This window comes from Cupressus sempervirens, chromosome 1, assembly GCF_028749045.1.
Source record: "Cupressus sempervirens isolate cs-2001-9-10 chromosome 1, ASM2874904v1, whole genome shotgun sequence".
NCBI classification, from domain to species: domain Eukaryota; kingdom Viridiplantae; phylum Streptophyta; class Pinopsida; order Cupressales; family Cupressaceae; genus Cupressus; species Cupressus sempervirens.
Window position 1 is genome coordinate 264080028 of NC_143118.1, and position 19123 is coordinate 264099150.

Genomic DNA, 19123 nt, shown 5'->3' on the forward strand with positions numbered 1-19123 from the left:
GAGGAATCATCACATATTCCAAGATATTCGGCTTGGTGTTTTGCATCTTTGGTCGAAAATATCACATTCTCTTCAAGAAACTATTCTTGTGAAGTGTGAGCTTGATGGGGGTATGGATCCGGTTGATCTTGCTATCTGTAATCGACTCAATTTTCATCTGCAGGATGGGGCTGCAGCTCATAAGTTTCCTTCTATGTCCAGGCAGCTTCATCATCAGAGGAAGGGTTGGGTTAATCGGGATGGGCACTGGACTCCTCCTCCCTGTGGAGTTCTGAAAATTAACACTGATGGTTCTTCCCGTGGGAATCTTGGTCCGGCTGGTATTAGCGGAGTGGCTCGTTGTAGTTCTGGGGATGTTAAATTTTTCTTCTCAGTTCATAAGGGTGATTATACTAACAATCTCATGGAAGCTCGGGCTATTTTATATGTTGTGGAACAGTGTTGCTTGCGGGGATGGAGTAAGATTATCTGTGAGTCTAATTCCCAGGTAGTGGTGAACATGCTTTCTTCGCAAGAGCTTGAGGATGTTAGTTGGCAGCTGGCTACTGTTGTTAAGTAGATTCTTTTCTTCTCTTCCTCTTTTCAGTTCATTAGGTTCACGTATATTCCTCGTGAATGGAATAGAACTGCTGATTATTTAGCCAAATGGGCATCTAGTCATGATCCGGGTTGGAATATTAGGGATAGGAGGCAACTGTCCTTTGAGATGGTGCAAGAATTTGATGATCTTGTTGCTCAAGATCGAGCTCCTTGTTGAGCTCTCCTTGTTGTATTCCTTTATGTCTTAATAAATTTTTACCCCTCTTTTTGCATTAATATATTGAAAAAAATTCAAATTTCTGATTTATATGAATAGAAAAATTACTTGTTAAAGTATTTCATAGTTTTTAATACAATATTAACAAAGAAAGCTATCCAATTCACAAATATTTTAATTACCATATGATAATATATCATGAATGGGTTGACAAATGGCCATATTATAGGATGTAAATAATTCCTATACATAGCAATCACTCCTTCAAATGCATAATAAGGATTTGTCAAGAGTTCTACATCAAAACAAAAGCACATGTTAGAAAGTCTAAAGAAAAACCAAAAGAAAAAAAATAGATTATTTATGAATTATGATTTACTGCTATCAAATATATTAAAATAACAATAAATATAGATGTCATAATAGTATACTTTGAGCAATGTATAGAGATGCCTTAAACAAGTATGAAATCATCTTCAATAATTGCTGCAAGAACCAATAAAAAATTGAATATTTAAAAAAAAAAATCTCTAAATATGTATTCATATTATTTACAAAGAAACACTTATAAAATATAATAATAATATTTCAATTTATTTTTAGTATTATTATATTAAATAAGTAATATTTGATATAAAAGTTTAAAAATATTGCATACCAAAATTAGTTTACCTGGTTTGAGTGGTGGTTCCATGAAATCTTGTACAAACCTATTTAAATATAAAAAGAATAATTAAGTATAAATAAAAACATATGACATATACAAAAGTAATTGAAATCTTACCTTATAACTATTCTTTCTCCTTGTTTCTCACAATGGTGGAAGCTGCAACCTTTAGTGAGTGGCATTACTTTACCTTCACATTCAATATACATATAAGATAAATTATTATAAGCATGTTTTATACTTATAATAATATTAATATTAATAAAATAAAATTAGCTCACTACAAATATTAATAAAATAAAATTAGTTACCTAAATGCCAGAGCACAACCACATTTAAATCATCTCCTTCGCTTACTTCTTCTATAACAAATATGATGTCCTTTTCCATAGCTCTAACCAAATCATTTACAAATTTCAATACCATCTACATTCAATCAAAGTAAGAAACTTTAGAAACTTTTAATATATTAGTATTGTTATAATATTAAAATTAGAATAGTAAAGTTGTTTTTGATAGTTTCAATAACCTTCATCATGAATATGTATTTTGTGGGTATTATTTAAACATTTTAATCGTCTAACTTCTATATTTTTCAATGGAAGAAAAGTGGTTATGCAAAATGGTAATGTTTCGCTAAAAAAGAGAGGTAAAAAATTTATTGAATACCAAAGAGAACAAAACAACAAGGAAACAAAGAGCACTAAAGAACTTTATCTTGGTCAACAAGTTGAGCCAGCTCATTTAATGCAACATGGTAATGAACATTGTCTTGTATTTTGTATCTCTATTTTGTAAACTATTGTAAAGGCATGTAACTTTGGTTGTAGCAAGAGCAATTATGACGACTATTGGTTAGGCAATACTAGCTTTGACACAATTGAATCCATAAACACTAACAATAGAGAGTACTATTTGTATATGCGACCCATTTTTCTTGTTTTTAAACAAAAAGTGAAATACTAAGATTAATTAAGATTTAAAAACGTGTTGTACATTTATTTTGAAACTCAAATGTATATTTTCAAAAATAAGATTTCAAAAAAAAAGGTGTACGAATTAATATTTTTAAAAATAAAAAATAAAAATAAAAATTTTAATTTGGACATGATTTTAATGAATTTAAGAAATCTTTATATTATTTAACAATATATCAAATCAAATAGTACAAATAGTCAGCAGTATTCATCATTATCTACTAAATATATATCCTAATGATAATGAAACTCATAAATAATTAATTATTTTTATTATATTCTAGTAGTTACTTTGTTTTAATATTACTTATTTTAATGTAATAAAACTTAGATTTTAGTAAATTTTTATATTAGAATGTAGCAAAATTAGAATGATGAATCTTTATGAGTCAAGAGTCTCAGTAAAGTAAAACTATAAATAATTTTTGGTAAGAAAGGGTAAAATCAAACTTCTCACTTAAACAAGTGTCATGTAGTGGCTTGTATATGTCAGAAATTGTAATAGTTTGAGATTAAAATTTTAATAATTAGAAAATAGTGAGTTGAGATAAGTTATAATAGTTGAAGAATAAAAATTGAATAGTGAGTTGTAATGATGTTAATTAATATAATTTAATGAATATTTTTTAAGATTAAAAAAACTATCTTCATACATATTTAAATATTTGAAGAATAATAATTTCTAAAAAAATATAATTAAAGAAAAATATTATATAAGTGTAATGTTAGAATTCATTTATTCTCTTTAAATTATTTAAATTATTAAGATTAGAAACAATTATCATTCAAACTACATATATCAGTTTCTAACATAAAATATTTTTAAATTTATAATATGTAACTATTATAGCTAAAAAATTATTTGATAAGTTTTATAAGTTTGATATAAGTCTATGTGTTTCATATTTTATATATTTCATCGTTGAACTTAAATATAGGGTAGTGGTTCCTACAAATCCACTTCTATAAGACTAATATAAGATTTGACATATAAACATTAGAAAAAAATTGAAGAATTAACTTAATTATAAACATTCTTACATTTCATTGATTGAAGTAGGAAGAATTAATCATTGAATATGCACTAGCATGTGCCTTCGCAATACAATAATAATAATAATAACGAGCTTCTTCATAAAAATTTAAATAAAACTACTATTTTCAAATTGATACTCTTTTATATCTCTTAAATTTTGAGATATAATCAAATAATTGTTTGAATGGTAAAATAATAATACTAAAAAGATAATACTAAAAAAAACTCGTAATTATAAAAGATAAGTTTGAAAGTTGGAGTCTTCTACTCAAATATACGTATTAACAAAATAAATTCAAGTACAATCTCCATATAAATGAGATAAAGCTGTAAACAAAACAGAAGTCGGGCTCACCTTCTTCCCCTCGAAGGTTCCTGGAAATTGGGAATCGTTAAAAACACAGTTATCTGCAAGCAGCTGAGTAACTGCTTTAACGTCCCTTCGATTCAATCCCTGGTAGAACGCCATTACCGTAGGAACTGCTGTGATCACATCTGCTTCTTCCAATTGTGAATTGCCCCCCTCAGACGGATGCGTCAAGCGAACAGATTTGAACCCGTGACCTCTCGGAAGCGTCGCTACGCAAAGAGACTCGAACCCGTGACCTCTTGTAGGCAAAGCTTCGACCTGCGGTGCCCTCGAAGGCATGCGAATATGCGAAATGGCGACAGAATGTTTTGGCTTGCTGCTCCCTGGGATTCGAACTGAGGACCTGGCCGATGGCAAGGAAAATGTGCCCTTCAATGATAGAGAAGCCATGAGGAAGAGGAATTTGCCATCAATTGACGCGAGAATTTCAATTGGCAAAGATGAAAGCTTGGAAGCTTTGGACGGGGAATTTATGGGATCTTGTTTTGGGTTTCGTGTCGATCAAGGTTTTGTTTGATTCTAAACTTTAAAAGGGAGAGTATTTTGAACTGGATTTAAATGGCGGTCCAAGAAACGAATAATGTTCAGTTTGTAGAAACTAAAAGAGGAATATGTTTCCCCTCGGCATATCTGCTTGCTTTTCTATTTCATCTTCCTTCTTGGCCTACTCTTAAACATCACATACAAAGTAGAGAAATAGGCTTGGAAAAAATAAGTCAACTTTAACTATTTAACATTTTTAGTGTTAGAATCAAGCTTAGTGTGTGTTGTTTAAGCTGTCCGCTGTTGTCCTACCTTTTGTACATCACCAACTTAGACTCTACACACTTAGCCACTTCATTCTAGGACACTATGCTAAACATGTCCATAATTGTGCATGACCATACAATCAAACCATTGTTCGTACCATCAAGATCTCTATATACTACTCAGCCAGTCTTTATAGAAACAATGTTATGTTGACATCAATAACAAACCCAATCATGAATGCAACATTTCAATACTCTCCAACGCTAAGGATAGTCCCCCAATGTAGTATCATCAAAATTCATGCTAACAAGTCTCCAATGCACTATGATTGGTCTCAATTTTTGGGGGGGTTGTTTTTGACACTTTGGCAAAAATTATGTCAATGTGGCATCATATTTGATGATGTGGCTCTAAAACTTTAGTTATAAGCAAGAGACTTGCCAAGTAAGCTACTATAAAAAATTGTGAGTGATTTGAAATTTCTACATAGGATTTTGAGAAACACAAAGTTAGGGTGTTCAACTACTAGGTCCTCTCCCCTATTATACAACAGAGACTCGAAACATGAAAAATCAGTCGGCCACAAGTAGCTAATTTTTATGTGTAATTATTTGACTTGACAAGACTGCTATGTCATTTTCTATTTGCTTTTATTTGACACAATTGTGCTTAATGATTTTCTTTGAAATTTATTTTTAATCACTTAGGTATATGGTATAAATTTGAAACCTAAAGAGGACTAGATAGATAAGCAATAGTATATAATTAGAAATTGCAAATTAGTATCCAATGGGTACATCGTTAAACAATAAAATATTAGCTAAGTAAATACTCTTCCATATATTCATGTAAATTCTTTTCTAAGCTCTTGAGCATAAACGAATGGAAGATCAAGAGTTAAAATTTAAAATTTCACAAAGATGTCCCTCTTGGGATTTAAACCAAGGTCTCCATAAAGAGAACTAGTTTCTTCAACCAACTAAGCTAAACCTCTTGGACATTAGTCAAGACTATGAATCCTTGGAGCCATTAGTGTGTGTATTATAACCTTTGACATTGTCAATGCTTCATATCTTTAATATCTTTGTTCATATGTAGCTACATCATAGAATTAGTAGTATGCTTGATTACCTATTGATGTTCAATATTGCTAGATTGTGTAATATTGAAATAATTTTCCCAAATTTATTTAGTTAAGCAATTAAAAGAAAATCCTCTATCATTCACATTAGTATGAATGAGGTCTTGTGATTTTATGCTTGAATTCCACACAACTATATGTATGGTGTCCATTAACAAATTGTATAAGGATTGTTCACAACTCTTAGATAATTTTGTTGAGGAATCTAGTAGGTTGGTGGAATTATGGCTAACCAAATTATTAAGAAGGTTTGAAGAACATTATCTAATAGTTTACTAAGATCTATAAATAACCTATTTTGTTAATATTTAAATAAAACAAAATTCAATCTAGTGGACATTTGATTGAACTCAATTTAGATTCTTTTTTGTAATTTCAAGTGTTGGATGAACTGGCATGGCCCCATGATTATTCAACCATTAAATTCAAATATTTAAATTAAATGTTTATGTTATATGCACACACATTGGAATCTAATTATATGATCTTTAATAGACCCATGATGTCTCTAACGTTTAGTTAAATTACTTAATTGTTTATAAGCTCACAATGACACAAGTATAATAAGAAAATAATAAGTTTCTCAAAATAATAGATAGGATTAGAAATAGATAAGATTAGAAATTGAAGATTTAAGTTATTTTTAATATAAAGATAATTTAATAACTCTTTTTTATTGCATTTTCGCCACAAGAACACTGAATCTAATGTGTTTCCCTCACCCCTGATCTCCTCATGTCTGGTTTCATGAAATACCAATTGCCCCTGAGCCTCAAGCAAAGACAAAAATGACCACTACTCGCTCTTCCTAAAAAGGAAGATAGGTGGGGTACCCTGCTCAACACATTTGACGAGTTTGAGGCATCCACATTAACACTAGTTTGAATCACAATGAATGTTTGTATTGGTTGGATTCTCATCTTACATGATCGGTTTTTTACATATCCTTCGGTATGTAGGTGAGCATCACGTATCAACAAACCTAGGAACTGGCACTTGGGTTGGAAGCCGATGGAAAAAAATTGAACGGCGATGATCAATTTTTTGGTCATCCAAGGGCTCTAGAGAACAGTACATCGTTTAGGGATATTTAGTTATTTTCTACATTTGTCTTTATATAGGTGATGTTTAAGTTTTTTCTTTAGCCAATTCCTCAAAAGAACCTCCTACAAAATAATTTTCTTCACTTAATAATTTAAATAAAAAATTTGTATACAACTTTTAGTCCATGTCTTATTAAGAAAGAGAATAACATTATTTTAATGAATTAATTTGTGTCTTGAAATTTGTGATAGAAAATTATAACCTAAAGTTTGAACTCAGTTTATATATTAAAACATTTTTTCTTCTTTATTTCACATTTTTATGATTGGTTGTAATTAAATTTTATTGGGTTTTTAACATTTTTAAAGAAACAATATTTTGTAATTAATAAATTGTACCATAAGAAATTTTTATATTATTTTTAAATTCATTATGTTTGAGGCAAATACATCTATGGAGAGAGGGTTGTTTGGCATTAATTAAATTTATTTTAGTGACATAGTTTATGCATTGACTTATCAAAAATAATAATACCATTTTATTGAAGGGGGAGAAAAGGAAAGGGCAAGTGATGTTGTTAGAAATAAGGAATACTGAGAGGGGGCATGAATCAGTATTCCAACACTATTGACCATAATAGATATCATAAATAAACCATATACATGTATGAATAACTAAAGTGAAAAGTATTAATGAACATCCAACAAAGAAACTTATATCACCATATTTTGTTAAGTAGAGAAACCTTGACCAAGGGAAAACCATAGTGGGGATGGCACCCACAAAATGATCCACTAATAAAAAGTACCTTGCAAAAGGTTTTGCCAGAGCTGCTAGGAATCTATTAAATTCATATAATGTATTTGTCCTTGGTAGAGGACTTTGACCTTGTTAGAGGCCTCAACCCTTTTAGAAGTTGTATTGAAAAATGAGCTCATAGCTCTACAAAAATATACAACTTACAAGTAGTATAGAGAAATACCAAAAGTTGACTATACCAATGTGTCAAATATTTGATTAGTGATTTGTAATTTCTAGTATCTGACCATGCCCATATACCTCTATTATGCATTGATCATCAAAATATTCGCATAACAACACAAACAAAGCTCACATAGCATAATCATTGGTAACTAAACACAAATATAAAAAAACCTTCCTTACTACCCCTTTTCCTCAATTCTTTGTTCAAATGACATAAATAACTAACTTACACATTTTCAAAACTTATTATTAAAATATATTAAGTAAACTTTAACATCTAGGAATTCGTTCCTACATTCCTAAGTCCTTGAATTGATAAGTGAATTCAATGCATTAGCCAAAATAACTATTATGCATGTCCCAAGTACTTTGTCTCTATGATAACAAGATGACTTCTAATTATTTATCCAAAACGTACACTAATTGCCATACTAACATAAGAAAACATAGGTAAATCATGTTAACTACTACAAATGCACAAAGGAGGCTATATTCTTTGTTTTAGCCGTTAGTAATGGTCACAAAGGGGTTTATCTAGCCATTTTCAAAACCAAATGCAAAACCATGGGTAAATTCTACAAGAATGTGGGTGAAGAACTTAAAGATTTTTACTAGGCATGTAGATAACGTTACATTTGAAGGTGCTCATTGAATAGCTAGTGTGAACCCATAGCTCTGATACTAGAATGAGTATTTAGGAAGCTACAAGGATCTAGTAACCATTAGATTGTGATTAAATAATAAATTACTCCCACTTATGAAAGGTTAATCACAACTGACCAAGAAAAATAAGAAACTGAGAAATATAAGGTTTTAAATGGGCTCGATAAAATACAAAATGAAACCCTTGGCTTCATAACTTAAAAATCAAAGCTTATGGCCAGGAAACTCATTGAACAATTAGAACACTAAACACCTTATAGCTTGTATATGGAGATTGTACCCTTTGGAAAAAAATATATACTCAGGGTTTAGGTTTTAGGGAGAAAATTTCAAATCATCATGAAACTCAACCTTAATTCAAAATACAATGAAAATTATACATTCCATTAGTGGCAAAAATGAAGGGAAAATGTTCCATTTTGATACCAAGGTTGAGTATCAAAAAATCACTTATTGAAAAACAAAATGTTGGATTAAAATATAGAGGAGGAAGGAGATATGAGAGTTTTAACTAGATTAAGCATGTAGAAGAATAATAAAAATCTCTTACTCAACTCATGAGATGATCCATGAGATTAAAAATACCAATTGATTTAGGTATATCCCACTAGACTCCAGACATGTTTATTTTTATAAGTTTTAGTAATGATGAAAAAAGATTATTTGTAGAGTTTCTCATTTCAAATGATAGAAAACCTTGAATGGAGCACATTTAAGAGATGATGGTCTTGGATAAATGTGAGTGTCAAGCCTTTAACATGTAATATTCATATTGTTTTGATAATTTATCAACACTTGTTATACCTAATTATGCACTTAACCAAAATATTTATAATATTTAATACAATTTTCAATTACATCAACTTTATCTCTAATTAAAACTAATTTGATTTCACTTAGTTTATAAGACTCAATTAGATTGAATTATATACCAAATTTAATAATAATTAGGTAATCCTTATTGAACTTAAATAAGCATCATATAAGATGTTATACAAATTTAAATTTTAAAATAATAATTCTCAAAAAAATAATACATATTGAAATTCATCACAATTCTGCATTGAATTATGTATGCTTGTAATTCATATCTAATAAAGTAACTTTCAATGTGAGTACTTTATTCATATTTAGCTTTAAGTTTTCAAAAATGCAGGCTAATTAACTAATTCTTGATATTGATAAGTAGGAGATGATTTCCACAGCTAGTCAAATTGTGATGTGAATATCAGGATTTAACTATGTGATTTGGAGTCAAACTCGATGACCCATGTTTCATGAGTAGTGATTCAACATGAATCCATCTCTCATGAGAATAAATGGAACACTTAGCACTCATTGGATCTAGGTGATGCTCACAGGGGTGAAGCACCGGGACTTCCCGGGAGGTCACCCATCCCAGTACTACTCCAGCCTGAGCGCGCTTAACTACGGAGTTTCCTCCACAGTTAAACCCAAAGCTTGCAACCCCATTTACAAAACCTTCACCAAGTGTTGTGCCTTATGAACCATTCATTAGAAAGCCCCTTAAGCTCATCAATTGATAAGTAGGAGATGATTTCCACAGCTAGTCAAATTGTGATGTGAATATCAAGATTTAACTGTGTGATTTGGAGTCAAACTCGATGACCCATGTTTCATGAGTAGTGATTCAACATGAATCCATCTCTCATGAGAATAAATGGAACACTTAGCACTCATTGGATCTAGGTGATGCTCACAGGGGTGAAGCACCGGGACTTCCCGGGAGGTCACCCATCCTAGTACTACTCCAGCCTGAGCGCGCTTAACTACGGAGTTTCCTCCACAGTTAAACCCAAAGCTTGCAACCCCATTTACAAAACCTTCACCAAGTGTTGTGCCTTATGAACCATTCATTAGAAAGCCCCTTAAGCTCATCAATTGATAAGTAGGAGATGATTTCCACAGCTAGTCAAATTGTGATGTGAATATCAGGATTTAACTGTGTGATTTGACTAGCTGTGGAAATCATCTCCTACTTATCAATTGATGAGCTTAAGGGGCTTTCTAATGAATGGTTCATAAGGCACAACACTTGGTGAAGGTTTTGTAAATGGGGTTGCAAGCTTTGGGTTTAACTGTGGAGGAAACTTCGTAGTTAAGCGCGCTCAGGCTGGAGTAGTACTGGGATGGGTGACCTCCCGGGAAGTCCCGGTGCTTCACCCCTGTGAGCATCACCTAGATCCAATGAGTGCTAAGTGTTCCATTTATTCTCATGAGAGATGGATTCATGTTGAATCACTACTCATGAAACATGGGTCATCGAGTTTGACTCCAAATCACACAGTTAAATCCTGATATTCACATCACAATTTGACTAGCTGTGGAAATCATCTCCTACTTATCAATTGATGAGCTTAAGGGGCTTTCTAATGAATGGTTCATAAGGCACAACACTTGGTGAAGGTTTTGTAAATGGGGTTGCAAGCTTTGGGTTTAACTGTGGAGGAAACTCCGTAGTTAAGCGCGCTCAGGCTGGAGTAGTACTGGGATGGGTGACCTCCCGGGAAGTCCCGGTGCTTCACCCCTGTGAGCATCACCTAGATCCAATGAGTGCTAAGTGTTCCATTTATTCTCATGAGAGATGGATTCATGTTGAATCACTACTCATGAAACATGGGTCATCGAGTTTGACTCCAAATCACACAGTTAAATCCTGATATTCACATCATAATTCTTGATATAATCATCAAATTCTAACACACTTTTTTTTAATGAACTTATAGTATTTCCAACCAAAATTTAAAGAGAAAATTCAATTTGGCCAAGAAATTAATTGAATGTATCACTTTGCATGTTGGAGCTATCATGAAATTGTGTCACACTTATTTTAATCTATAACATGATACCTTTCTTTGAGCAATAAATCAAGGAAAAGCATAGGTCTAAAGAAAATGAAGAGTTAAAATACATTTTATGAGTTATAAGATGAATGCTATAATATGTGAATTAATAAAATTGATTAAAATTTAAGTCCATTAATCTTTCACACTATAGATTCAAATTTAAATCTCGTTAAACAAAGGCTATTTTATTGTGGTAAAGGGGACACTGTAGGACAGGGACCACATCCATGGACCCACCCTTACATTTCATCATTAGAGAACCTTGAGATAACACCAAACACAACCAAAGAAACCTAGCCTATTCCATATTTGCCCTACATTAGCTCAAGATATTATTAACTTTTTTAAGGGCCAAAGATCTTGAGTCCTAGGTTTTTTTTTTCTTCTTCTTCAAAATTGTGCTCAAATGATATGATTATAAATTTAAATTTTATCAAAATTATGTTTAAATGTTACAATCATAAGATTCCCATGATAAAAATGTAAATGGTATATCATTTTATGAAGTTAATATTCTATGAATTGTGCAAATTTATATTTTTCTACTTTCCTTTCATTAATATATTACAAGAATAATATAACATCTATTAAAATATCATTATATTTATACTTTTTCAATCTAAAATATTATACTATATATTGTAAAAAAAAAAATCATTTTAAATAAAATATTTCTTTAAAATTAGCCAACTATCAAAATGATGTATTATCACAAGTACAATAAAGAAGAATTGAAAAAAAAATAAAAAATGAATAAAGTCTATGCTTACAATTAAATGTAAATCAAAAGTTCTTACAATATATTGAAAAAATATTCAAATTTTGATTTATATGAATAGAAAAATTACTTGTTAAAGTATTTCATAATTTTTAATACAATATTAACAAAGAAAGCTATCCAATTCACAAATATTTTAATTACCATACGATAATATATTAAGAATGGGTTGACAAATGGCCATATTATAGGATGTAAATAATTCCTATAAATAGCAATCACTCCTCCAAATGCATAATAAGGATTTGTCAGGAGTTCTACATCAAAACAAAAACACATGTTAGAAAGTCTAAAGAAAAATCAAAAGAAAAAAAAAAAAGATTATCTATGAATTATGATTTACTGTTATCAAATATATTAAAATAACAATAAATATAGATGTCATAATAGTATACTTTGAGCAATGTATGGAGATGCCTTAAACAAGGATGAAATCATCTTCAATAATTGCTGCAAGAACCAATAAAAATTTAAATATTTTAGAAAAAATCTCTAAATATGTATTCATATTATTTACAAAAACACACTTATAAAATATAATAATAAAATTTCAATTTATTTTTAGTATTATTATATTAAATAAATAATGTTTGATATAAAATTTTAAAAATATTGCATACCAAAATTAGTTGACCTGGTTTGAGTGGTGGTTCCATGAAATCTTGTACAAACCTATTTAAATATAAAAAGAATGATTAAGTATAAATAAAAACATATGACATACACTAAAATAATTGAAATCTTACCTTATAACTATTCTTTCTCCTTGTTTCTCACAATGGTGGAAGCTACAACCTTTAGTGAGTGGCATTACTTTACCTTCACATTCTACATTTATTAAATATATTCATTTTAGAATATACATATAAAATAAATTATTATAAGCACATTTTATACTTATAATAACATAAATATTAATAAAATAAAATTAGCTCACTACAAATATTAATAAAATAAAATTAGTTACCTAAATGCCAAAGTACAACCACATTTAAATCATCTCCTTCGCTTACGTCTTCTATAACAAATATGATGTCCTTTTCCATAGCTCTAACCAAATCATTTACAAATTTCAATACCATCTACATTAAAGCAAAGTAAGAAACCTTAGAAACTTTTAATAAATTAGTATTATTATAATATTAAAATTAGAATAGTAAAGTTGTTTTTGATGGTTTCAATAACCTTCATCATGAAAATGTATTTTGTCGGTATTATTTAGACATTTTAATCGTCTAACTTTTATATCTTTCAATGGAAGAAAAATGGTTATGCAAAATGGTAATGTTTCACTAAAAGAGAGGGAAAATTTTCATTGAATACCAAAGAGAACAGAATAACAGAGGAAACAAAGAGCACTAAAGAGCTTTATCGTGGCCAACAAGTTATGATCAACAATGTTCCAATCCAGCGCATGCTCGGAAGCCCATTTAATGCAACATGGTAATGTTGTATTGTATTTTGTATCTCAATTTTCTAAATTGTTGTAAAGGTATGTAACTTTTGTTGTAGTAAGAGCAACTATGATGACTATTGGTTAGGCAATACTAGCTTTGACACAACTGAATCCAAAAACACTCTAACAATAGGGAGTACTATTTGTATATGTGACCCATTTTTCTTGTTTTTAAACAAAAAGTGAAATACTAAGGTTAATTAAGAATTTAAAACACATTGTACATATATTTTGAAACTCAAATGTATAATTTCAAAAATAAGGTTTCAAAAAAAAAATTGTACAAATTAGTATTTAAATTTTTTTTTAAAATTAATTTAATTTAAATTTGAATGTAATTTTAATGAATTTAATAAATGTTTATATTATTTAACAAACTATCAAATCAAATAGAACAAATAATAGTTAGTAGTATTCATCATTATCTACTAAATATATATCCTAATGATAATGAAACTCATAAATAATTAATTATTTTAATTATATTCTTGTAGTTACTTTATTTGAATTGTACTTATTTCAATGTAATAGAACTTAGATTTTAGTAAAAATAAATTATTAAAATGTAGCAAAATTAGAATGTTGAATCTTTATGAGACAAGAGTCTTAGCAAAGTAAAACTATTAATAATAATCGATAAAAAAGAGTAAAATCAAATTCCTCACTAAAATAATAATAACGAGCTTCATCATAAAAAATAAAAAAAAACTACTATAAATAAACTCTTTCAAATTGATACTTTTTTTATATCTCTTAAACTTTGAGATATAATTAAATAATTGTTTGAATAGTCTATATAAAAAGAAGAGACAAAATGCATCATAGTTCCTGCCTAGTGCATAATGGTTGTAGAGGTGTAGATGAGTGAGAATAAGGTTAAATAGTTCTAAATTAACATTGTGAATGCATTAATTTTTGCCTAGAAATGCACTTTTGATCTGATAGGATGGCTCATATTTTGTTGTTAAGTTCTCGTGTTATATTATTATATATTTGGGCAATCAAGCCCAAGAATAAGAGGCCAAAGTCCCCAATATGGTACTACGTACTTAATATCATACTACGATCAATACATATGCTTTAGACAAATTTGCACCTTCTACATTGACAACTTAAAATATGTGCAATGAGGAAAGATATCCATACCAATATTTGAATATTTGTATTATTCTCATCTTAATTATCAAATGGAACTTGCACTTATGATAGAGATATAGATAGAGATAAATAGTAGTATAGAACAATAACAACATAAACATATATGCAGAGGGAAAAAGGATAGATAATATAGAGGAGGAAGAGGAAGAGAGATAAAATAGTACAATAGAGTGATACCAACATAAGGTGTGTGTGTGTGTGTGTGTGTGAGAGAGAGAGAGAGAGAGAGAGAAAGAGAGTTAAATATAATTATTTTTCTTAATAAAACAAATAGTCAAAATAAAATTATGATTATAATAAAAAATTAAAATATAGTATATTTTAATTGATGAAACTAAGAATTTAATTTTTATATTAAAACTCACATTTGTATAAGGAAAAATGAAATGTATTGAAATATAAAAATAATTTATAAATAAAACTAATTGTTTAATTTTACATGATTAGAGAAGGTTTACTATTTAATGTTTTGTATTTCCAAAATTTTCATAAAATTAAGTAATTTTTAATTATGAAATAATATCTATATATTTTAATATGTATATTTTTAAACAATAAATAGATGTAATACATATAAATTTGATGTTGATGAATAAGTATGATGGAATAAATAAGAAATAGAATATAACTATTTAATTTTAATACATAGTTTATAAAAACTTAATAATAATTTATATATCTTTTAGAATTGAATTATTTCTTTTTTGTGGTTATTTCGTTTAGTATTTTTTTGATATAAAATATAATTATTAATTTAATATTAAAATATATATTTAAGTTTTAAATATATTTAAACTAAATAATAAATTATTTATATAAAAAATAATAATAATAAATGATATAATTTATAAATTGTAACACTTATCAATTATACATATTACAAATACTATTATAAAATATAATTAGAAATTAATATTGTTTAATTTATTTTTATAAAAGTAAAATAATAGTTATAATTTAACTACTTTTATTAAAAAATCAAAGTTTTAAAAAAAATAGAAATTCAAATACAAAGAAATAACATATTGAAATTATATTAAAAATATTGTGTGTTTGTGTGTGTGTGTGTGTGTGTGTGTGGTAAGTATAATTTGAACTTATGCATTACATGAAGTTTTAGGAACAAGTCATATCAAATAGTCAAAAATAAACATCAATGTAAAACTAATAATAAATATATTTAAAATAAGAAATTAAAAATATTTATCTCTATATTTGAACTTGGTAAGAAAAATAGATTGTGCTAATTAATATTGATTAAACATGTTGTGTGAGGTGGAAGATAAAATGATTTTTAAAAAAATCTTACCAATTTATCAGAAATGTGGAAAAGATAAAGTTGTAATCAATGCATGATGAAGTTGTTAGAGAATATTTTTATTTTTGTTGAAGAAAATTAATTTTCCCCCCAAAATAGTATGGACCAATAGAATGAATGAAAAATGTGATTTATAAAATAATGAAAAATTAGAAAAAGATGTAAACATTTGAAGTTTCAAATTCTTTGATTTGATTGGTCAGTGTTAATGTCATATTAACATGACATGAATGCATAAATAAACAAGAGACGCAATGCATAATGGTTGTAGAGGTGTAGATGAGTGAGAAAAAGGTTAAATAGTTCTAAATTAACATTGTGAATGCATTAATTTTTGCTTAGAAATGCACTTGTGATTTGATAGGACGACTCATATTTTATTGTTAAATTATCCTCCTAGAAATGCACTTGTGATCTAATAGGATGACTCATATTTTGTTGTTAAGTTCTTGTGTTATATTATTATATCTTTGGGCATTTAAGCCCAAGAATAAGAAGCCAAAGTTCCCAATATATCATATTATGATCAATACATATGCTTTAGACAAATTTGCACCTTCTACATTGACAACTTAATATATGTGCAATGAGGAAAGATATCCATACCGATATTTGAATTATAGAACTTGAAAAAGTGATGAAACATTTAGAGTATCACATTATATGTTTAAACATTTTATGCATGCTACTAGAGAACCATAAGTAGTTGGAAAAACTCCCCAACTATGTATTATTCTCATCTTGATTATCAAATGGAAGTCACACTATTTTTAATCATTAGATAGAGATAAATAGCAGTATAGAACAATAATAACATAAACATATATGCAGAAGAAAAAATGATAAATAATATAGAGGAGGAAGATGAAGTTAGATAAAATAGTAAGATAGAGTGATACCAACATAAGTTGTGCATGTGAGTAAGAGAGAATTAAATATAGTTATTTTTCTTAATAAAAAAAAAGTCAAAATAAAATCATGGTTATAATAAAAAAATTAAAATATATTATATTTTAATTAATGAAACTAAGAATTTAATTTTTATATTAAAACTCACATTTATATAAGGAAAAATGAAATGTATTGAAATATAAAAATATTTTATAAGTAAAACTAATTGTTTAATTTTACACAATTATAGAAGATTCACTATTTAATGTTTTGTATTTCTAAAATTTTCATAAAATTAAGTAATTTTTAATTATGAAATAATATCTATATAATTTAATATGTACATTTGCAAATAATAAATAGATGTAATACATATAAATTTGATGTTGGTGGATAAATATGATGTAATAAATAAGAAATAGAATATTACTATTTAATTTTAATACATAGTTTGTAAAAATTTAATAATAATGTATACATTTTTAAAATTGAATTATTTCTTTTTTGTAGTTTTTTAATGTAAAATATAATTATTAATTTAATATTAAAATATATATGTAAGTTTTAAATATATTTAAACTAAATGATAAATTGTTTAAATAAAAAATATTACCAATAAAAAATGATATAATTTATAAATTGTAACACTTATCAATTATACATATTACAAACACTATTATAAAAAATAATTAAAAAATAATATTGTATAATTTATTTTTATAAAAGTAAAATAATAGTAATAATTTAATTACTTTAATTAAAAAATCAAAGTTTTAAAAAAATTAGAAATTCACATATTGAAATTATATTGCTATTGAGAATTAATATTGATTAGACATATTGTATGAGGTGGAAGATAAAATGATTGAAAAATAAATAAATCTTATCAACTTGTCATAAATGTGGAAAATATAAAGTTGTAATTAATGCATACATTAATGTTTAGAAAATATTTGTATTTTTGTTGAAGAAAAATATTTTTCTCCCTCATCAAAAATAGTATGGACCAATAGAATGAATGAAAAATATGATTCATAAAATAATAAAAAATAAAAAATAAATATAAACATTTGAAATTTCATATAATCTTTTAAATTCTTTAATTTGATTGGTTAGTGTTAATGTGATATTAGCACTACATGAATGCATAAATATTCCTGCTTACGAACTAAAAAAATAAAAAAATTCATGCAAGGACAGAATCTAATAATAATAATAATACTCAAAAGACTAGTAATTATAAAATATAAGTTTGAAAATATAAGTATTAACAAAATAAATTCAAGTACAATCTCCATATAAATGAGATAAAGCTGTAAACAAAACAGAAGTCGGGCTGACCTTCTTCCCGTCGAAGGTTCCTGGAAATTGGGAATCGTTAAAAACACACTCATCTGCAAGCAGCTGAGTAACTGCTTTAACGTCCCTTCGATTCAATCCCTGGTAGAACGCCATCACCGTAGGAATTGCTGTGATCACATCTGCTTCTTCCAATTGTGAATTGCCCCCCTCAGACGGATGCGTCACGCGAACAGATTTGAACCCGTGACCTCTGGGAAGCGTCACCACGCAAAGAGACTCGAACCCGTGACCTCTCGTAGGCAAAGCTTCGACCTGCGGTGCCCGCGAAGGCGTGCGAATCCGCGAAATGGCGACAGAATGTTTTGGCTTGCTGCTCCCCGGGATTCGAACTGAGGACCTGGCCGATGGCAAGGAAAATGCGCCCTTCAATGATAGAGAAGCCATGAGGAAGAGGAATTTGCCGTTAATTGACGCGAGAATTTCAATTGGCAAAGATGAAAGCTTGGGAGCTTTGGACGGTGAATTTATCGGATATTGTTTTGGGTTTCGTGTCGATCAAGGTTTTGTTTGATTCTAAACTTACAAAGGGAGAGAGTATTTTGAGCTGGATTTAAATGGCGGGGCAAGAAACGAATAATGTTTGGTTTGTAGAAGCTAAAAGAGGAATATGTTTCACCTCGGTATATCTGCTTGCTTTTCTATTTCATCTCCCTTTGGGGCCACTCTTAAACATTATATGCTAGCAATCACACCTTAGTGTGCAATAGTTACACCGTATTTGTTACGCTATATTTTGGTGTAAAATTTGTTCTTAACTAATAGAAATGAGACATTTTATTGTTCTTCACATTTAATAGAATATATTTGGTAATCAACAAGCACCTTGGTAAATAGGTGGGAGAGTGAAAGGAGCAAAAATTAATGTGCAAGCCTCTTCCATTGCAAACAAGAGCACCTTTGTATT

General features: G+C 28.5%; 1 protein-coding gene across 6 annotated transcripts; it reads right to left on the reverse strand.

Moving 5' to 3' along the window:
* Positions 1-853: 853 nt before the first annotated feature.
* Positions 854-18730, reverse strand: LOC149577131 (uncharacterized). 6 transcript variants are annotated; one of them, XM_089828306.1, is made up of 6 exons: positions 18199-18730; positions 1736-1850; positions 1542-1614; positions 1430-1467; positions 1189-1243; positions 854-1052 (listed from the first exon to the last, which is right to left on the reverse strand). In XM_089828306.1, exons 1-5 carry the CDS (start codon positions 18601-18603, stop codon positions 1212-1214), a joined length of 663 nt encoding a protein of 220 aa, XP_089684432.1. In that variant the 5' UTR covers positions 18604-18730; the 3' UTR covers positions 854-1052; positions 1189-1211. The 6 variants fall into 6 exon arrangements, with proteins under 6 accessions (XP_089684432.1, XP_089684381.1, XP_089684461.1 ...); XM_089828255.1 differs by lacking the exons at positions 1189-1243; positions 1430-1467; positions 1542-1614; positions 1736-1850 and adding exons at positions 12430-12484; positions 12655-12706; positions 12781-12862; positions 13002-13116 and having other exon boundaries at positions 18199-18710; XM_089828335.1 differs by lacking the exon at positions 18199-18730 and adding an exon at positions 3793-4386.
* Between the last annotated feature and the right edge of the window lie 393 nt (positions 18731-19123).